The 23105-nt window shown below is 40.6% G+C and overlaps 1 protein-coding gene across 5 annotated transcripts in view; it reads right to left on the bottom strand.

Moving 5' to 3' along the window:
- The window catches only part of MCTP2 (multiple C2 and transmembrane domain containing 2), a 254411-nt gene that overhangs the window by 104082 nt on the left and 127224 nt on the right, over positions 1–23105 (bottom strand). For all 5 annotated transcript variants that reach the window (XM_043489630.1, XM_043489631.1, XM_043489629.1 and 2 more), the window contains 2 exons: positions 15101–15287; positions 12246–12339 (listed from right to left, as the gene is read on the bottom strand). In XM_043489630.1, coding sequence (XP_043345565.1) covers positions 12246–12339; positions 15101–15287 — 281 coding nt within the window. The remainder of the gene's footprint in view (positions 1–12245; positions 12340–15100; positions 15288–23105) is intronic.

The raw sequence follows: 23105 nt of genomic DNA, 5'->3' as shown, positions 1-23105 counted from the left end.
GGCCTGGACACTTATATGACTGGCCAGAGCTTTTAAGCCAAGACTATTATCTCAGTGGCCAGTAGACAGGGATTGAGCCGTGGACACAGATGAATGTGTCGGGTTGTCAGTTACAAGCAGTGGAAAGGATCCCTGTCCAAACTTAACAGAAAAGGAATTTGTCAAAATAACGGCAAACAGCTCTCAGGATCAGTCAATCCTAAAGGAAATCAACCCCGAATATTCATTGGAAGGGCTTTATGGTGAGGCTGAAGCTCCAATACTTTGGCCATCTGATGAGAAGAGCTGACTCACTGGGAAAAGACCGAGATGCTGGGAAAGATTTAGGGCAGAAGGAGAAGGAGGCAGCAGAGGATGAGGTGGCTGGATGGCATCATCAACTCAATGGAGATGAGTTTCAGCAAACTCTGAGAGAAAGCGGAGGACAGAGCAGCCTGGTGTGTACTCTTCATGGGGTCTCAATGAGCCGGACAAGACTAGCGACTAAACAACAACTCAGGATTGGTGCACAGACTGGAAATTCGGGTCTGAAGTTACTGGAAACCAAAGGCTGAGGGATACTCAGGCACAGAATCTCAGTCAACCTCTCTTCCCAGGAAAACTGGCCTCACAGAGATTTCTGATCCAGGCCCTAAATGTTAATGTTTAGTAGCTTAGTCATGTCCGACTCTTTGAGGCTCCATGGACTATAGCCCACCAGGCTCCTCTGTCCATGGGATTCTCCAGGCAAGAATACTGGAATGGGTAGCCATTTCCTTCTCCAGGGAATCTTCATGACCCAGGGATTAAACCCACATCTCCTGCATTGCAAGTGGATTCTTTACTGCTGAGCCACCAGGGAGCCCCCCTAAGTGCAGCTGCTTCTAATATGTATTCTCCAAGCCTGCTCCTTTGCCTCACTTGATGGAGATATAAGGGGACTGCCCTGCCTAGCAAATCCCCATCTCCTAAATTCCAGGGCTCAGAAGGAAGAGCATACTGGCTTCCCACTGAATGCAAGCAAATCAGAACCCCCTCTCCAAAACATACGAGAGAAGCACCCCAGTCCTACAAGGGGTTTCAGATGTTGAGCAGCCCAAATCAAACACACACAAATCTATCTATCTTCATTTTTAAAAAGTCTTGCTTCTTTAAGAAGTTTTTTACTCAGACATGAAAAAGGGAGATAATGCCATTTGAAGCAACATGATGGCCCTAAGGATTATCATATTAAGCAAAGTCATATAGAGGAGGACAAATACCATATGATCACTTATATGTGGAATCTGAAAAAATGATACATTTCATAATTTTCCCATTTCTCGTTGTGGCCTTTTCTACCTAGAGAAGGTCCTTTGGTATCTGTTGTAAAGTTGGTTTAAAAAAAAAAAAAGATACAAATGAACTTACTTGCCAAACAGAAATAGACTCAGGGACATAGAAAGCAAATTTATGGTTACTAAAGGGGATGGAAGTGGGGAGATAAATTAGGAATTTGGGATTAACAGATACATACTGTTTGTAGGTACGTATGATGCGTGCTCAGTGGCATCAGACTCTCTGTGACCCCATGGACTGTAGCCCACCAGGCTCCTCTTTCCATGGGATTTTCCCAGCAAGAATACTAGACAGGACTGCCATTTCCTCCTCCAGGAGATATTCCCGACCAAGGGATTGAACCTGTGCCTCCTGTATTGCGTGTGGATTCTCCACCACTGAGTCACCTGGGAAGCCTATTCATACTAATGAATCAGATAACCAACAAGGACCTGCTGTATGGCATAGGAACTATGCTTAATACTTTGCCATAATCTCTAATGGAAAAGAATCTGAAAAGGAATGTGTGTGTGTGTGTGTGTGTGTGTGTGTGTGCGCGCGTGTGTTTAACTGAATCATTTTGCTGTGCACCTGAAATACAACAAGGTAAATTAACTATTCTTCAATTTTCTTAGAAAGTCAGGTCTTACTCTGGGGCTGTGTCACAGGGTACGGGGTGGGCGTTCGGTGAGAGGTACTTCACAGTGAAGAAGGTCACGGCATCTCCTGAATAACTGTGAACCTGAAAGGACCCACATGCTCTTGGCTTAACACTCTGGTAGACTATGCTGAGCTCCTCAACCCAAACTGAAAACAGCTATTTAACCGTTCATCGGACTGTTGGGAGGTGTCAGGGCTGCTCCTCCGGAGACACTGACATGACATTCTGTCAGCGCTGGCTCGGGGAAAACCGTCTGACACTTTTACTGAAAGCCCTGAGGTTCCCCCCAGCAGGGCATCAGGGGCCCGGCCTGTGCCGGTGGGCTGAGCCCTGCCCACCCCGCTATCAAGCACACACTCTGCTGTCCCAGGTAATGAGGAACAGACTTCCTTCCAGAAACTGGGAGCTTCAGTTGTGTGTCTCCGAGGACCACACTGCACCAACTCTCTGAAGATAATCCCATCAAAGCTCATTAAAATGCTATATTTATTAATATTCCAGGAGAAACAGGCAGAGACGAGGAGGAAGAAGCAAAGACATTAAAACATCTATAGAGTAATACATGCACACTTTAGGAATGATTTCTTGCCCTTCAAAGATTCCAGATAGACCTTCCCTAGTGGCCCAGTGGTTAAGACTCTGCCTTGCAATGGAGAGGGTGTGGGTTCAATCCCTAGTCAGGGAACTAAGATCCCATGTACCACAGGATATGGCCAAAAAAATTAAAAATACACAGGTGAGTAGATAAAATTTAAAAAGAAGATTCCACACAGATGGGGGCTTTCAGTAAAATTTAAATAGTATTTTTATCCGATAAAATGATCTCCCATCACAAATGAAATATCCAAATGTTTCCCAAGAGAACCAAGCAAACAGTACCAGGCAAAAGGACATAGGTACACTTGAGTCCGCCCTCTTTTTCTTTGGTCCCCCTGTTTTTACAAGTCAACCATCCAGATGACCTCTCCTGCATCTATATGCCATGTCACCTTGACACGGCTACACCCCTGGTGGTTCAGACTCACGGTGGTGTTTCAGCGTCTTGCTCTCAATAGCCTTTGCTATTTTCAAAAGGCACGTTAAAATCCATTTGTATTCCTCCAACAGCAAGTGGAGGTTTTGCGTTTAAATAATTTTACCTTTATATCAGTTACAGAAGTTGATTGACAAGCAATGAAAGTATTTGAGAGGTCATATCATTCATCCGACAAATATTTATTAAACTCCCATTCTGCTCTTGGCAATGAACCAGGCCCCAATGTACATGGACCACCAAGTCATTACCTTCAAGGAGCTCTCAGAATAATCAAGTTTTTCAGCAAATGTCACCTTTTCAGTGAAAACTTCCCTCACACCCTCTTCCAGCGGACTGAGCCATTCTCCTCTGTACCTCTGACTGCATGTTGTTCTTATCTCCCTTCTATTACACATTTGTACATCTCTGTTCTATATTCAGCCTGAATTTCATTTAAAGGACCCGATGCAGGCACAACCAAGGTATGCGTGTCCCCCCTCCCCTGTGAGGAGTGTCCTGGCCCAGTGGGAGGGGGCAGCTGGGGACTTCGGCAGCCAGGGATGGGTGTTGGCTGGAGGGAGCCAGGCTCTCCCAACTCTGGGTAAGAAGCCATGCGTCATGCAGTTCTCCTTTAATCCTCACGCCCATTCTATGAGGTAAAGAGTGTTTGTGCCATTTTTGCAGATAAGAAACTAAAGTTCACAGACATTTAATTTATCTGGCTGAAGTCCAGAAAGATTTCACAGGGGAGGTGAATTCTGAGCAAGGTTTAGGAGGTGGCTGACTTGGCCAGCAGAAATAGGTAGGTCCTTGCTGAGGAGACAGGGAGAGATCAGAGCATTACATTCATTAAGCAGATAGAGACAGATACAGAGAAAGATAGATACAGTGATAGACGGACAGATATACATAGATAGAGGGATACATACATACATAGGGATAGATACAGAACCCACCTGCCAATGCAGGAGATGTTAAGAGACCTGGGTTTGATCCCTGGGCCAGGAAGATCCCCTGGAGGAGGGCATGGCAACTCACTCCAGTATTCTTGCCTGGAGAATCCCATGGACAGAGGTCCATGGGGTTGCAAAGAGTCAAGACATGACTGAAGCGACTTAGCATGCATACACAAATACAGACAGGGGTACACACATACATACACACACACACACACACACACACACACACACCGCTAAATAGTGGTGATCAGGAAATGTAAGATACTGGTGGATAAAGGAAGAGATTGGCTGAAAGCCTGGAAGGCCATGAACAGTGCACTTTTTAAAAAATTTTATTTCTTTTTATTTATCCGGCACCCAGGAACCACCACAGACTGTCAGTCAATACAAGGGGCAGGGCTAGAAGAAAGAATTTCTAGAAGAAGCTAATTTCTGAAGCTAACTGTGGTGCATTACAGCCCAGGCTGGGAGTGTGGATAAGGGCAACAGCCACCCCAGAATTCATTTCCAAAAATCACTCCCTTCAGTTCCATTACTGTCTCTAATCATTTGTTGATAACCCTTACTATCATGTATTTGAGCCAATTCCAGTGCTCGTCCTGAAAACCTATGTTCTCTCACAACATACCCACACCATCCATCCTGATCTGACCCCGATCCCACACCCTTTATCAAGGATGGAACATCTGTGCTCCATCCCTGAGCAGCACAGAGGTACGGGGCTCAGCCCTGCCTCTTATTCTGCGTATGGAATGGCTCTCCCAAGCGCCACTTCTCTCCAAAAAAATCAAAGACCAGCTAACCTCCAAGACCTAGAACAAGATGTAGCATCTTCAAGGGACTTTCTTTGCCACCTTAAACTCCAGGGAGCTCCCCTCTCAACCTCCTACGATCATTTAGTTTAGGTGTTATAATGCCACATGCTATGATGTGCCTGCTCCTTCCTTCAACAAGTAACTTATGGTTTCCTAAAATGTGGAAAATACTGTGCTGGGCTCTGAGAGGGATCTTAACAGCAGAGAAAATCCTGATCTCTCTTCATTCTGGACCTAACTTTCATGTATGTCCTACTTTCCCGACTGGGCTGCAAGCATCTCTGATCCAGCTGATGGCCTCGGTGGAGTCCTGCAGACGAGGGCCTGATCACTTCCAGTGGTGGACGTCCAGCTGAAGTGGGGACAGACAGGTCTCACTTCGGACTATGAAGTCCACAAAGGAAGAGGACAATTTTGCTGAGATGTTGCTTAACTATGTTTCTGATGCTATAATCGTCCAGCACAAACAGAGCAAGAACTGGTGACATGAGAATTTTTCCTTCTTCTAACTCTGTTCCCTGTGAGAGGCTTCCCTAGTGGCTCAGACTGTAGAGAACCTGCTGAAATGCGGGAGACTGGGGTTTGATCCGCGGGTCGGGAAGATCCCCTGGAGGAGGTAGTGGCAACCCACTCCAGTATTCTCACTCAAGCTCCCTGAAATAGCATCATCTGAATTTACCTAACACCTTCCCATGATTCACTCTTGCACCTCCAAAATGCTTGCTCTACACAGCCACCAGAATAAACTAGTATTCTAGTATTGAAGTTCGTATGAGATCGTATCACTCCCCTACTTAGAAAGATCTCGAATTTCTTCCCCTGGACCCCATGTTCCTATATAATCCAGTCCCACCTAATACATTAGCCTTCCCGCCCCTCAGGGTCACCGTCCTCTGTTCTCCAGTCTCACTCGCTTCTTGCATGTCTTGGAAAAGCCCTGCAGGCTTGGAATGTGCTGTTCCCTCACTTGAAAATGCTTTTCCTTCATCTTTACTGTGTTAACTGCTCCTCATCCCTGATGTCTCAGCTACAACCTGCAGAACACCAGACAGGTGTCCTTTTAATGAACCCAGACAGCCTATTCTTGACCTCGACAGTAGCACGGTCATTAGATACCACTGGGGGGCTAGTAGTCACTCCCTGTGAAGGCGGTGATTAATTTCTCCACACCCTCCCCACCGTGTCAGCAGGGCCCACCACAGGCTCACACACAGAGGAGGTACATTGGCTGAATAAATAAAGATCTTACTAAGAACACAACCAGTAGAACAAGCTGTTAATTCATAGAGCACCACAAATGAACTGAACTCATTCACTCTCAAGGTGCCAGTAAGTTACACATGGCTATATCTCCGATGGACTTGCATCTATCAGAGCTAGATACATCGACTAGAGTTCATGTTCCTTGGCAGACTGTTAAAGCAGATGGCCTGCCAAGGAAGATTTGTATCATTTTTGATGTGTTTTTTTAAAGTTGGTCTTGATTTGGGCTCAGCTAGCCATGAGGTTCTCATGAATTAACAGCATTAAATGACTATTGCTGAGCTTCCTAGAAATTGCAATTACAGTCCGTCCTTTGAAAATGGAGTATCTTTAAGAGGGGAGCTATTGTTATGAACACAGCTTTAAACAGCACAATATACAGGAAAACAAACTAGAAAACGGACATGTGATTTAAAAGTCCCAGTGAACAATAACTGTAAGACTATTTCTCTTCTGATACAAGCAGTCTTATGTTTCAAAAAAATAAACCCCCAAAACAACAAAAAACATACTGTTATAATTTATAAAAACTACTCAAAAGTCAGTATTATAGCATACGGCTGGAACATTTCTATGCTACAATATGGCATCTAACTGCAGTATTTTGGTCAACAGTTTCTCAAAACAGCACTTTTATGTACAACAAAAATTGATGAGCCCACAAAAATATTTTATATCAATAAAACTATTATCCATATTACCAAGTGTGAATAGAAGCACTAAACTGGTTTCAGCATGAGAATTTTCCACTATGAAGCATATTTTTTCTTTACTCTTATCAATAAAGAGTCAATAAAATAGAAACAAACAAAAAAATCATAGAGTAGTAACTATAGATTTCTAAAAGTGCTGAAAAGCTATTGTGATTAGCAATGATTAACCAGTGATTAGCAATGTTATTTCCAACATTATTTATAACTCAGCAAAATTATGAACAAAATATCAAGAAGACAATAACCTGTGACATTCCCCATGTCAACTACACTCTAGAAAAATAAATTTAACAAAGATGGGAATAGCATTTAATGAGCATGTAATAATGTGTTTGGTAAGTGCATTTAGGTTTTATTTTGTGTGTTAAGTCACTTCAGTTGAGTCCAACTCTTTTGCTATGGACCGTAACCCACCAGGCTCCTCTATCCACGGGATTCTCCAGGCAAGAATACTGACATGGGTTGCCAGTTCCTCCTCCATGGGGTCTTCCCAACGTAGGGATCAAACCTGCATCTCTTATGTCTCCTGCATTGGCAGGCGGGTTCTTTACCACTACCACCACCAACTTAACTGTTAAAACACCCATGAGAAGCTAAAGGCTTAAGTGTACCCATGGCTAGAACGTGGCAGAACCAAGATTTGCACACCTATTTCTATACATCTTCTATACCATAGTATGTTGCTGTTGTTCATTCACTAAGTCATGTCTGACTCTTTACAACCCCACGGACTGCAGCATGCCAGGCTTCCCGGTCCTGCACTGTCTCCTGGAGTTTGCTCAAACTCATGTCCATTGAGTCGATGATGCCATCCAACCAAGTCATCCTTTGTTGTCTCCTTCTCCTCCCACTCTCAATCTTTTCCACAATATACAGGAATTAAAATGAAAGGCAGATACCATAAAAATAAAGAACAAATCAAACAGGGGCTGATCTTCATCTTCAATGAATGAATCGTTTAACTGAACACTGATTTATCCAAAGCATGAGCTGCAATCTCTTGGGAAAGGATTATGTACTTAAAGAATGAATGAAGAATTTTACCAGCTATGGTGAAGTCTTAACTACTGGATCACCAGAAAAGTCCCTGGCCAGAAAATATTTCAGTCCCCTATTTTTCTATTTACCTATTAACTACTTGATTATCTTTTTATAGTCTATGAAAGAAACTCTGCATTGTTTTTGCTTGGTTTTTATTAATTTCTTCTCAAAACAGCTGAGTTTTGAGTGAAGTATGTTGGTTTTATTAAGCATTACAAACAGCTATACTCACCTTGAGTTTCAAAGTACAATTTATCATCTGTTTTGTGAATCAAGGCTATGGCCTTGTTTACTACAGAAGTACTGACATCAGACTAGATAACCTATTACTTAAAAATTTTAGGTTACATTGGGGCAAGGTGTTTGTGAGACAAATGCTTTAATAAAAATATCTGACAGGCTCTTGTATTAGAATAACTGCACATGGTTGTCCATATCTCATATTGGCTACAGAGAACATTAAAATATCTTTCACCAATTTTAGAGGGATGGGCTACAAGGGAAGTTAGATTACTTCTGATTCTTTAAAATAAAAGGTCTTCTCACTTATATACAAATGTCAGACACACATATAAAATGCCAAGTTATATATAAATTTAAATCAATACTGAGTAGGTTCAATCACACAATAAAACAGTATATCAAAGATTTGAGTTAGTTTGAAAAAGTTATAAATTTTTTTTATACTTTAGAACACTGAAGTCTTTATCTTTTGTAAATATCTTAACACTGGTAACTTGTAGATTTAGGTTATTAATATCTTGTAAGATGTGGGAGGTTGCACTAATTTTTACCTTTAAAAAATTAAATTAATAATAGCAAAGAAATCCACCTCAGTGAATGTACATATATATGTTATATATATGATATATAAATAATATATCATGTATATATATATGGGGCTTCCTGGGTGGCTCAGCGGTAAAGAATCTGCCTGCAGTGCAGAAAATGCAGGTTTGATCCATGGATTAAGAAGATCCCCTAAAGGAGGGCATGGCCACCCACTCCAGTATTCTTGCCTGGAGAATTTCATGGACAGAGGAGCCTGGCGGACTACAGTCCACAGGGTTGCAAAGAATCAGACACAACTGAAGCAACTTAGTGCACACACACACATGCTTATATATATGGTGTACATATTATTTATATACATATATATATGATACATTATATATAAGGGCTTCCCTAGTGGCTCAGATGGTAAAGAATCTGCAATGTAGGCACTGTAATGCAGGAGACCTGGGTTTGATCCCTGGGTTGGGAAGATCCCCTGGAGGAGGAAATGCAACTCACTCCAGTATTGTTGCCTGGGAAATCTCACAGACAGAGGAGCCTGGTGGGCTACAGTCTATGGGGTTGCAAAGAGTCAGACAGGACTGAGCAACTAACATTGTATCTCTCTCTCTCTCTCTCTCTCTCTATATATATATATATATATATAATACACATTATTCCAATGTTCTGAAATACCAGGAAAGTAATGAGAATTCAATTTCTCCAAAGTTTCTTTTTATGGCCACATTATCAAAACATCAGTAACCACTAGTGAGGAACATCCTCCTAACTTTGATCAGAGCAGCATGAGTGATCAGTATTTTCTTTTTCTAATTGCTACCTGCAAAGATAAAACTTTAAAATTGGCAAACCCACTGATTGCAGAGCTGGCAAATGCATTCATTTCTCCTCTAGGACAACAGGTCCCTGCATTCTGCAAACTGTAACCTTCATCTCCATAGGGACCACTGCCAAGATCTGCCCCCATGGACTTTTGTTTCATCAGAGTCCCTGAATTTTAGATAAAACAAACTTGAAGCAACAGTTATCATGGTTATTTGGTATTGTTTCTAAGGAACAATTACAACAACAAAAAACACAAACTATCATTTAAAAAAAAGTAAAAAGGTTGGAAAGTTCCGTTTTGAAACGACCATTGTTCTTTGAGAAGATCCCCAGCTATGCAGAGTAAATGCAGTTTTTTAATTAATTTATTTATGTTAATTGAATGATAATTACTTTACCATATTGTGATTTTTTTGCCATACATCGACATGCAATAACTAATTATTTTTAAGTGTAGTTCTTTTTTATTTGAAGGCGTGAATACTCTGTTCCCTGAGCAACTAAAATGAAATACTCATTTATAAACAAGGCTGACTGGAAAATGCTGGGTACAAATAGTTACTTATTTCTTAAATGTTCCTGGTACTGGCAATATGCGTACTTCTGATCCGTGATCAAGTGAAGCTGGCTTTTTTTTTTTTTTTTTTTACTGCATATCAAGTGAATTGATAATAACAACAACAGTAATAAAAAGGGTAAGTTGCCACTGTATGATATAATGGCTAACATCTTGGAGGTATTAATTATATCCTATTGCTACCTCACAGCAACCACAATTCACTTCTTCTTTCACTGAGAAAAGTTGGTTTAGAACTCTTTGGATTAGGTCCAGTCTGCTCCACGTTGGTTTGGAGCAGACTGAGTGAGTCTGTTCACCTGTGAAGTGAGCCAACCTATGAAGAACTTAGACTGTGAGATCTGATTCTAACAATAAAGATCCATATGGTCCAAAGGCATATTTAGCTAATGACAAGGATCTCTGCTTCAAATCAGAGAGTGATAATTTTCTCATAGGTAATATAGAGACAGTAAAACACCAGGGCATTTAGTCAAATAACACAGCATTACTAACTACTTCTTTTTGTTACTGCAATCTTCTAATACTCACCTTTATCCACTCCAAAACTATCTACTGCATATCTTGAATATAAAGAAAATGACCAAATGGTAGCATTTTCTACCAATATTATTCTTCTGAAAAGAGGGTTTTGCCTTATAGACTGATCTTTACAAAAACTTTCATCTTCCAGGTTTCTCTCCTATTCACTTTAACAGTGAAAATACTCTTTGGAGAATTCACATTGGCCTGAAACAACCTCCATAAATCCTAGTTTTGAGGATGATTTATGGAAGTCACCTGATAGGAAGCATAAAATAAGGTAAGTTTTAAAAGAGTATTTCCACATATGGATGTAGCTATACACAAGTCTTTTAATGCACTGCAATTAGTTCCTGGTGATCACAAAATATAAAACTACAAAAAGATTTTTTGAAAATACTGCTTAAAGTCACATATGAGTTCTTGGGCCTTGAGATGATGTTTACTAAGCCATCGACAATTACAGATTCAAAAAGTGCTATATCGAAACACTGAAATGGAAGTAAAACACAATTTGCTCAGGAAAACTGGTAAGTAATTTTACATGCGTTTTAGTGATGAAAACTAAAATAACTTCTGATGAAGGCACATGAAACGTCTGAAATAAGTGTTTTCATAAACTAAGTTTCAAAACAAAGGAAAATTTTCTAAATCAATCTAAGCCTATATAAGCATTTGTAAGTAAACTGATGAATATCAGAAGCCTCCATTGGAGTATTTCATCCACAGACTGAGAACTTTTACATTCATATTGGCCAAAAAAGCATTTTTTAAATATTCTCACTGGGCATTTCCTTAACACTGTGATCATCTTGTAGAATGATTTCCATTGGCTCATTTTTTGAAGGAGAGTGAGGAGAGCTCTTTTCTAAACATATATTCTATAATTTTTATAATATAAAGTGCTTCTAATTAACAATCTCTTTTCCAGAGTTTGAGCTACCCCAGCCTCAGAAGTTGAGGTTACACACATACAGAGAGCAGACCACATTCTAAGATTATAACAACAACAAAAATGTACTACTGCATTAATAGATAGCTCCATGTTGTAGAACATTCTTCATATTCATCAGTTTACTTGGTAAGTAAACTGTCATGTAGGTGTTTAAACCATTAGTATAAGGGTTTAATTCAGCAAGGAGAGGAGCGCCATTGTCTACTCAGACACGGGAATGTCTGGATTATTCTTAGTCAAGCATAATTCATCACAGAGCAGGTCTGCTGTAGCCTCTGTCTATAAGTTCCAATTCACGAAGCACCAAGACAAATTTCATATAACACAGTACCAATGGTAAAGTGATTCCATGGCCTAGACTTTGGTTACTGTTACAGAAACGAGCCAGCCAGCCAGTCAGACTGAGGACCCATGTACTACACCATAGACTCTGCCAAGAACAGAACATTACGTACACAGTGCGCAAGAGAAGGACGGACGTCTGTCTGTCTTCTGAAGTCCTCTTGAAAAACGTCATCAGACATTTAACCAGTTAAGAAGTCATGACACAGATCATTCACAAATATCTTTGAAAGCCAAAGGGACTAGCACATTTTCTAATCACAGCAAAATTATTTGCAAAGGATAATGTGAAAAATGTAAAGTGAGAGAACCTGCTTGCACTTTTTTCTTCTGTGACTCTGTTTGAAAGAGCATGATTTCTCTGTACATGCTTCTACTGAATAAAACATTTCGCTTTGCCATCGGATCATTTCAAGGCAGGAAATAAATAAAAATGAAAAAAAAAAGATGAAAAAGATTTTTATACCTGAGAAATCTGCTGCTAAGAGATCTACTGCCTTTAAAACCTTCACTTGTAAAATGCCGACGTCCTTCATATCTTTCAGGGAGTTCTGTAAGCACTGCGGGAGGAAAGGAGAGCCAATGAACACTGTTTTCTGATACATCGTTTAATGCCAGCAAGTCCTACCGGAAGTACCTTCTAGATGTATCATCACCTTTCTCATGCAAAGCTAGGAGAAGTTTCAAAGCTCCTTGTATCAGTCAACAGGGAACTTCAGCATTTGCAACAATCAGATTCAAACTGACTGAGAATTAATTAACTTCAGTTTCAAAATAAACAAATTGCAAAGCACATGCAATCTACTCTTAACAGCGCCCCCTGGTGATAGCACAGACATCCCACCAGGAACACGGGGTAAAATGACATCGATTCTCTGTTCCTCCTTCTTTCTCTATAATGAAACTTTTAAATCACCCCAAAAGGCAACATTATTCTGACTTAGTCAGAATAAACTTGATGGGTATCAGAGAACTAAACTTGGACCCTTCCTGGATACATATTACCACCAGAAAGAGAGTAGGGATGGAAATAGAATGAGTTTTCTAGTCCATGTTAGAGCCTATTCATTAGAGACTGCACATCCAGTATTGCTCTGTAATCATATTTACTTTAGTTTTTAGTTGGCATGTGCCAAACCTCTAATATACCTACTGATAATTCTTAAGCATTTACAGAAATATTTAATTGTCTATCACACCACATCGTTTAGAAATTGTGCAAGAAAGAGATAAGCAGAAAAATGCTCTTTGCCTGCCTCCAAAACACATCTGCTGAAAAAGATGTACTTTCAAACCTTTGGATACAATATTTCCATCATCACTAGAGAACTAAAAACCTGTGATAAGTTGATCCCAGAGATTTATGGAAGGGTAGTAAGGCCCTTATTATTTAGGCATTTCAAGTCAGAATCACAAAAGCTTAATAACAGTTAAGGTTTGCCTAATGTAATGTGCACCATTCCTAAGAACTTTTAGAAGTTGCTTCTTCAAATAGTATTTTCAATCTTAAAAAAAAAAAAAAACTAGTATTTAAGATGGACACGTTTGAAATAAAATATTTTCATAATTTTGAGGTGAAATGCCTTTGAAGATTATCTACTCTCAAAACCTAAAAAACAAATCCAGGGATCTGGAACTTGTATCTTGCAATGCAGTATTCTTTCCCTCTTAAACACTGGCCAGCTCTCTAGCTCAAAAAAACAAAACAAAACAAAACAAAACACTTGATCTTTTTATTTTGATTCTACATTTTCAAACCTCTTTTAAATTAGTACTCCCCACATCTTGAGGCATTATGCAAAGCAGTCATTTTGATCTTACCTAATGTCACCTTATAAATACATGAAACTCCTCATGAATTTGGAAAATTTTGTGATTTGTCCATGGGAAATTTGGGGGACTTTTGCTTTATTTTCATTTGCTAAAGTAAAGTCATCAAAGAGAATATTAAAAGTGGATTTTGTCAAAACTTCTTTAAAGTATGTCAACCTTGCATACAGAATCTTGTGTTGTCAATAAGATGCGTGGCTAGACTTTGTACTCCTGAAGATAAAGGGCTATTCAATTAATCAATACACCTTGCACAGTGAAGGAGTCTGGAGACACTTAAGTTTACGCTGAGAATAATACTCCCATTAAATGGGGATTCATCTTTGCTTCATTTCCATGCCACTTTCTTAAAATGCGCCTTTCATGTGTGTGGCAGTAAAATAAACGTATTGATTTACAAAGAAGATGGAATAAAACCAGAATGCAAATAAAGACACCGAGAAAGCAAGAACACAAGAAATAATGACGAGGACAAACCCATTTGATTTAAAAATGATGAGTGGACTTTTAAGAACATTGCAACTAGTTAGGCAAAAATTCATAAACAGTTCTTATCCAGGGGAGTGTGGAACAAGTCTCCCATGCCTCTCTAGGGCTTTGTTTTGCTTTATAAGACACAAGTACTTTCTCACTTGATCTTAAGAGGGTCTAGAAATGTATGCACAACATTGCAAACATTAATATTTGGTTTATAAAAGGCAATTTTTGTGAATTTATACTAAAGTTCTTAAAAATAATATAAATTATTATTTTTTTTACAAAACAGAAACAGACTCACAGATTTCGAAAACAAATTTATGGTTACCAAACAGGAAACTTGGGGGGGAGGGGTAAATTAGGACTTTGGGATTAACATACACACTACTATATATAAAATAGATAGTCAACAAGGACCTACTGTATAACACAGGGGACTTTACTCAATATTCTGCAATAACCTATATGGGAGAAGAATCTGAAAAAAAAATGGATGTATGTACAAGTTTAATTGAATAATTTTGCTGTAAACCTAAAACTAACACAGCAGTGCATTAGTTTGACCAAAAAGTTCATTCAAATTTTTCCTAACATCCTACAGAAAAACCCAAAAGAACGTTTCCTGGCCAACTCAATAAATCGACTATACTCCAATATAAAATAAAATTAAAAGACAAACAAAATAAAATAAAAACACCTATTCATATATACAAACATGCTAAACAAGCTTTTGCCCCCTTGAGGATTTCAATTTTCTCCAAAGAGATCCTGAATGGTAAAATATCCAAACACTTTCTCTGGCTTTTAAATGGGAAGGTGAATTCTAAAATCTACTTTCACCTTTTCACTAACGCATTAACCTCCAGGTCTGATGTCTTGTTTTACAAGACATACCAGTGAACTTTGGACAAAGATCTCTTTGGATGCAGTTTTTCAATTCCCAGACTGTGTTTCAGCTTAAATGTGGAGGTGGGCGTGGGGTGGGGAGGGGGCGTAGCAAGGCAGATCACTCACAAAGCGCTGGGCAATCTGCTTTCTCTCGCTGGGGTCTGCCAAAGGGCACACACACAGATCTGAGACCGAGACCCCTGAACAGGGCGTGAGGGTGACCAGCATCAGAAGGGTCCCCAGGCAGCTTTCCAATGGCAGCTCCAAGCAGTTGGCTTGCTTGAGTGGGAGGGCTGAGATATCCACTTTACACCTGGAAAAGTTACCAGAAGCAGACAGAAAAGCGATTAATGTGTGGCGGCTGTGGACCCTCCAAAGCACCTGATTTTCATTTCATCCCCCCATGAAACCTCCCGCTGTCTGGGCACTGGCTGGTTGAGCAGTGAAGTTTGCAGGGGCTTCCCTGGCTGCTAACACTCCCTCGGGGCCCACCACACCCTCAGCAAAGGAGAGAAAGATGTCAAGAAACTCAAAGAAAAGGCAGCATGGAGAAAGCGGCAAACGAACCGAGAAGCATCGGATCTTTGCCAGATAAAGTCTGCAGAAAGCTGATGAGACCAAGAACCAGGAAGGAAAAAAGTTTCAGAGTTTCAGCACTATGATGCGGGCCCTACAAGGCTTCTTGGGGGTTGTGTCATTTTTTTACCAGCCAAGAGAATAAGAGATGTTGGTTCAAAAAAGAGGCAAAAAGACAGGAGCCTGTGCAAGCGGGAGAGAGTTAATGGAGAAACCATTTTCTTCCAGATTAATGCCAACTGGCGAGTTTTTATTTAAAGAAATGTGTTAAGGTGTTTTCCTAATAGGCACCGTTCCGCGGGGTTTCCCCAGGTGGGTTTCTGTTGGACAAATCGAGCATGAAGTGCTGTTGATTGATCCCATTTCAGCGGCACAGCCAGAAAAGGCTGCACCCATCTGCTATAAATTGCATGTTTTCCGCCTCTTAACAGTCAATGTTCTGGTGATGTTGAAAACCTCCAACACATTTAAATACAGAAGCAAACACTGAAAAGGGGGGCTGAGGTGCTAAGCCATTTATTTGCTTTAACACGGAAAATCCTGGGATTGCTTGGACCACACTTGCTTTGTTCACGTCCAGGTGGGTGAGGTACCAGGGCTGTGTGGAGGGAGGGAGGGCACCGTGGGTTTCTTTCTCATTTGCCATCTCTAGTTACTGAGTCGGATGACTATTCAAGACTTTATTTAAAACATGGATGCACCGCCTCATAATGTCGGACAAGGATAGATTCTTACCCCACATCATTCATGCACTTTTAAAGTTTGCAGACAATAGCAAATAGGCAAACCTACCTCATATATAAAGCAATGACAGTTTTGAGCCACATGGATGAGGAAAAAGTTCCAGTTAAATAAATTTGAAAGAAAGCTTGCAATCCCTTCCCAATTAAAGAGAAAAACTACCAATATTAAAAGTCTATGCCTATTTTTAGTACAGAATAAAAAATATTTTTACAGGAAGGGGTACGTACCTATAAAATTAAATTTATGTGGGTATTTATTTCCAAATTACCAAAAGTGATTCCAGTTATAAGAAGAGGTGGCAATTAGAGCTTTTACGTGTAATAAATTCATCATGTGTTTCTACTGGAGACATATTTAAAAAATTTATGCATACATATTTAAATAACCCTCTATGGTTTGAATCAAAAATTTTTCTGTAGTGGTAAGTTTACTACTGTGAACAGAGAGGTTAGTAAATTTTGTAAGCAAGTATGTGAGTAGGGAGTTAATTTTGCTGGGGAAGAAACATCAAGTGCTTTATGCCATTTCTACAAAACTAAGGACCTGCAAATTCTAAATAAATAAAGCAGTAGTACATCTGTTTAAGAATATTTGCTAAGCATTATTTTACACCGTTATATACAGTTTCATTTAATAAAACTCTTTCTATGGAAGGATGAATGATCCAAATTTGTTTAAGACTTTTCTCTAGTGGTAACCTTAAATAGGAGAATATTTATTTATACTCCTATTTAAAGGAACAGCTTCCTTAAACACAGCAGTTTACTAATTTAAACAAGTGTGAATCACATCAAACTAAATATTTGGTTTTGTCTCAGAAATTACACATTTTCACAAACTTTTCAATCATTTCTGCCCACTATGAAACTTTTGCACCTATCTCATATTTAAAGTTTATTTTGATAACAAAGAATTCCTATACAAAAAAAAAGTCTTGCCTATTTTAGTTATAAGAGCCACATAAACACCAGATGAGGTAATTTCAGGACAGACCTAATGGATTCTACATTCTCAGTTAATTAATGAGTGAATTCAATCAAATGCTTACTTTTCTTTTCTTAGTGACCTGAAAGAGCAAATTAAATTGATACAACAGCATCGGGTGAGTCAAAATTAATCCTTGATCCTTTTGCACATGGATTATGACCCCCGTCTCTTAGGGTCCCTGCCCCATCATATGAATTAATCGATTCTTAAAACACTGACGTCTTTAGTCTTAAGAATTAATGTAAAACAACCTTCTCCCTAGTGTTAACCACCAACTCTAAGGGTGACTTTCTATGAACTTTCTAGAACTGAACTGCTCTCTCCCCATCTCTTCTATCCAGCTGGCTGCCCCACTCACTTCCACATTCTGGAAGAAAGGAGGGAAGAAGAGAGTAAGAAGAAATGACTCTCATACAAAACCCTTTCCTTCAGGCCTTCCATTTTTCTGTGTCAACCTCTGTCTCCATGGCTTCAGCTCATCTTCACATTGGAAGGAGAACCAGAATGCTCAGGAGGTTAGTCAGAGGCAGAAGAAATAATTACATTAACCCCAAGCTCGGAACTGGTTACTATATGACCAGCAAAAGCAGTGGAAGAAAAAAATAAGAAAGACTTTTCTTCCATATTTCAAAACACTTTTACCATAATACTCATTGAAACTTCTGAAGAAAGGTGAGTATCATGTGAACAAAATGATCTTCTTCAGGTGCAAGGAAATAAAATCTTTAAGATATAATCATTCTGAAATACATTCACCAAAGACAAGTTTAATACAAAAATCTTAAAGGGAGACTCTGGGCTACTTCATTCATTTTCTACAGGGTACCACATTCTACCCCGAGAAAATACTAAATAATCTGGCCAGCACTTCAATCTTTCTCACCGCTCCTGAAGCACTAGCCACTCTGCTGTTCTTCCCCAAGGCTTTCTGTTACCTGTTTAGTAACCAGTTACAGGTGAAGTGCAGAGCTGGCCCCTGAGGATGCCTAGAAGTACAGATCCAGCCCAGATTCCTCAGCAACGCAAAACACCACCTCCTCCTTTCCTCATGCCTGCTCATTCTTATAAACACAACTCACTCACTCATCAATTCTAGAATTTTTCAGGTATTGCCATATATGCTCTTTTCTCTTTTGTATCCCCCAAATTTCTTCCCAAACTCTACCCAAATGGCAAGCTTGTATGAGGCTTGATGAAAACTAAGCTAACTACTCTAGATGCAAATTTTCTTTGAAAAATAAACTCAGTTTTTGGATACACGGTTTAAAAGGCTCTCATAATGAATGTTCCAATTATCATTAAAAACCACACCAACATTAATAAATGATGGGGCATGAAGATCACTTTTTCTATGAAGGGCCAGAGAGTAATTTCGTTTGGGGCTACATGGTCTCTGCTACAACTACTCAACTCTCCCCTGTAACATGGAAACAGTAATAGACAATGTACACAAATGAACAGTGCTCTTTTCCAATAAAACTTTACTCAAAAACAAGCAGCCTTCTAGACTTGACCTGCAGGTCCTAGTTTGCTGACCCCTAATCTAAAGAAATGCTAATCATTCAACTGTGAAGAATTACAACAGGGGAAGTATTTAAAATTTTTCCCAGGTTAGTAAATGACAGTACAGACACATTGATAAAGGTATCAGAGATAACTGCCCTATGAACAATTTAAAAGGAAAAATACCTGTTAACTCACCAAAACCCAAGAGACTCTGGCCAACATATCCAAAGACGTGTTTTTTAACAAAAACTGATAAAGCAATAAAACTTATGAAACTGTACTGAAAGAGACAATGTGGAAAACAGTGTGCAGAGCATCCATGCAAAACACACGAGTAATGAGCATTAACCAATCAGGTATGCTGTCAGGGCGTCTCATGTGCAGCTCCAACGGGAAGGGGATTAACCATGTGTGGACCATAATTCAACAGGTGCTACACACCGGCCCTTAGGGGACCAGGAAATCATCATTCTGAAGTCAGGTCATAGATCATTCAGTCCATCAGAGGTCCACTGTGGGAACAAGTGGTGAACAGGAAGGAGCAGGACACCGGTGTGTCTGGGTCTAGCCAGGTCCAGCCATGGTTCACGGGCAGGAGATGGAATCCGAAGGCTTTGTGACCTCACTCCAGCTTCCGCTCTAGTCTGGTTGCCTGACATCACCCACTCTTCGCATTCCTTTCAAGTTTCTCAGTACATCTTCTCCCTCTTTAAGTCTCTGCCCATGTGGTCCCAACTTCCTGAAACGTTCTTTCTCCAATCTAGTCAGGCTAACCACCACCCATGTTACAGGTCTCAGCTGAGACGCTCTTCTTCCAGAAAGCTGCCCACAACCTAGTGCCTGAGGACACGATCCACACGTGAACCCCCAGCTTTTGGTAGGATGTCTGATACACAACATGCTCAGTGTTTGTTGAGTAAAATGAATGAACAAAATGAATCCTAGTGGCAAAATAAAATTCAAAGTCAAACACTCCAAATTATAAAGTCAGTGTTTCTTTTTTGTTAACCAACTGAACATTTTGTAGAGTCTATTTCCTCCTCTATATAAAAAAGAAAGGGAAAGAAATATATGTACTGGATGCCTCCCAGATTCAGATGTCTGCATTTCTATTCACCTGGAGAAAACAATGACTAAATTACTTTTCTTTTTTTTCCCTCAGCAAGCTTTATTTTTTTCTCTGCATATATTAAAGCCAGCCTCTCCAGCCCAACGGCAGTTAATGCGCTGATTTAGCATTGTTTCTGACCTGCTGTTCCTGTCTTTCTCCATTAATCCCACCACATTTTAATGTTTTAATTCAACACATAATTTTTACCATATCAGTCAGCCAAACCTGCTAAGTTCCACTTGCCATGATAGCTTTTAACCTCTTATTCATTACCATAATTCTATGTTTTATATTATAGACTGGTCAGCTTTTAACTTAAATGCAAGGGGGCAGAAAAGAGTCCTAGAGTTTTAAAAGCTGTAAATCTCAGAGGCTAAGAACGGGGGTGAATAGGAAGCAAATGGAGACTGTGTCAAGCTTGCTGTAAAAGCAGATCAGCGACATGGGGTGTGATCTGCCCAAAGAAATACCCCGAGTCTCCTGCGCATCGGGGTCACAAGTAAATGGGCAGCACGTCACAGCCACTTTCCAAGGCACCACGTGGGACTCAGGATTGGCTCTGTGGCAGCCCAGTTAAAAGGAGCTTGTGCAATCTCATTCTTAACTTTTCCAAACTAAGTCTGCATGCGACTGTGCATGCATGCTCAGTCGTGTCTGACTCTTTGCAACCCCGTGGACTATAGCCCACCAGGCTCCTCTGTCCACATAATTTTCCAGGCAAGAATACGGGAGGGGGTTGCCATTTCCTCCCCCAGGGGATTTTCCCAGTTCAGGGATAGAACTTGCATCTCTTATGTCTCCTACATTCGCAGGCAGATTCCTTACCACTGCCACCTTGGAAGCTAGAATATTCTGTAACAAATTAATCACCAGAATCACAGGGAAATGTAAAATATACTTTAAGAAAATGGTATGATTATGTTGAAATGGTGCAGGTTGACAAGAAGATGAACCTATATTTCTACTCTTGCCATTTTGTTTAAAAGCTGGGGCATGTTATATTTAGCTTTATTTCTTACTCCTCCTAAAAATCCACTGTTTCTGGACCATTGATGGACTCAAAAGACTGTTGTTTTTTTGGTTTTTTTTTTTTTGCCCATGAATAAACACCTGAGTTAGCAGGCACCCTGGATTGGGGGGTGGGGTGTTGGTTTGCCCAAGCACCTTCATCTCACCAGCTCTGACCTCCTCAGGAGTTACCTGTGGCTCAGCGGAAGCCCACAGGTGGACCATGAGGACACAAGGAATTTCAGAAAGCTCCCCAGGACTCAGGAGAGCCTGGAGGAGGCTGGCTGCCATGTGGCTGGGGAGGCGGGACAAGCCTAAACTATCACTAAGCTAGCAACCCACCAATGCCAACACAAATGCCAGTTATGACCATAACTGACCACTGTCCCAGTCGACCACCATCCACGGCTACAAAACCAATGTCGGTCAGGCTAATTGACACTGTTCAGTTCTCCAGTCATTAAATGTCCTTCCCATCACATCCTGGAAGATAGTCACTGCTCACTTCTACCAAAAAACACACACGAAAAATCTCTATTCTGTTTTGAATAAACAAAATTGAGCTGAATTTTAACCAGTCATATCTCAAATACTTAAATAGCACAATTTAGTTGTGGGGATCTGCAGTTACTCTCCAGAAAAAAAAAAATCTCAAAATTAATAGGAGTAATAATAGCAACCAACAATAACATGGTTGCCGGTTGCCATGATGACCTGCAAGTTGGCTGAAGACCCTGTTACACAGATGGAAAAACCACAAGAAAGGCCACTGCCCAAGGTCTCTCGCTTCCAAGTGTTGTGGTTACCAGATAGCCCAGGAAACACAACTCAAAGTGTTCCTTCCCTCCTCTCGCAATGCCTGCCAGGGGAAGCTTCAGTGGGGGAAAACTTTCTCAGAGAGGCCGTGCAGAACTTTAAATTGCTAGCATCATGGTGTTATCCAAAGACAAATTATGAGACAGGTCTGAAAACATTCAACATTGCCAAAGACCCTCCTGACACAAAAAGGTACTTCCCAAGAGTTGGGAGAGAAAATAACTGATCCTTAAGAATTACAACAAAAACAGGAAAACAAAGAGTGAACACTTTTATGTAAGAAGGAACAGTATGTAACAAGGTCTGTGATATCCATATGCCAACACGATCTCTCCTTTCACTATGACAAGCAGCGGTATATTTTAGGGGATGTCTCACCCCACCTCAAAGTTCACTCTGGGTAACGCTGTGTAGCCAACCCAAGAGACACTTTTGTTATCTTCTGTACCTCAGGAGAGGAAAAAGGAAAAGGATACCCAAAAAAATTCCATTAAAGCCCATGAAGAGGAAGGGCAGAATGGCCACTTGGGGCAGGTATATGTCTAAGTTACAAACAGGAAACAGCGCAAATAATAAATGAAGACCCAGATGACAAAACATGGCATAAGAGGGACATCTCCAATTATTTTCTGTGTCTGTAAAGAAACTTAACACTCATTTGAAAAAGCATTTCCTACTATGTGAAGGAAACACGACGGCACAATGACACATGAAATGAAAGGCCATTACTCTCTGCACCTACTGAAATAACACACGGGCCATCCATCACCGGGGGCTCACATGCCATCATTCAGATAACGCTTTGGGACACAGAGTTCTCTGCATCTGGGCACTGACGTGACTTATCCATGCTCCGCTGGCTAGCACAGACTGTCTGATCCTTCTGCCATGGGTGTTGGCAGGGCACAGGGGTGTCACAGTGGTTCCCGGCGTGGGAGGTGCTGAGAACACTCAGGTGTCTAAGTTATTCTGTGAGAACGGAGGAGCGGGGAGACTAGGAAAGCATCTGACAGAGAAAAATCTAGGCATTCTGGACCACAGGAGGACCTCTCTCCTGCGCAGGAGAGTGACAGGACCCAGTTTGGTGCCCAAAGGCCCTGCAGATCTCCAGGGAAGCACAGCTACTACCTACCAGAGCAGCAGAGAACTGGGGATGAGCAGGCTACGCAAAGCAATGGAACCGGGGCCACGACACGCACACGGCAGGAAGAGCGCCCCGGTCTCAGTTGGAGGCAGCCCGGCCCTCCTAGCCAGTGTTTACATGGGTGGATGTGTGTGTGTGTATGTTCCACATGATAAATGGGCAACAGTGTCGCCATCAGGGGGGTGAGAGCCCGGATTATTAAGCACCGTGGGACAAACCAGACCATTCTGTCGACAGGG

This window comes from Cervus canadensis, chromosome 17 (genome assembly GCF_019320065.1).
Source record: "Cervus canadensis isolate Bull #8, Minnesota chromosome 17, ASM1932006v1, whole genome shotgun sequence".
NCBI lineage: Eukaryota > Metazoa > Chordata > Mammalia > Artiodactyla > Cervidae > Cervus > Cervus canadensis.
Note: the sequence above shows the minus strand (reverse complement) of the source record. Positions and strands in the feature narration are given on the sequence as shown.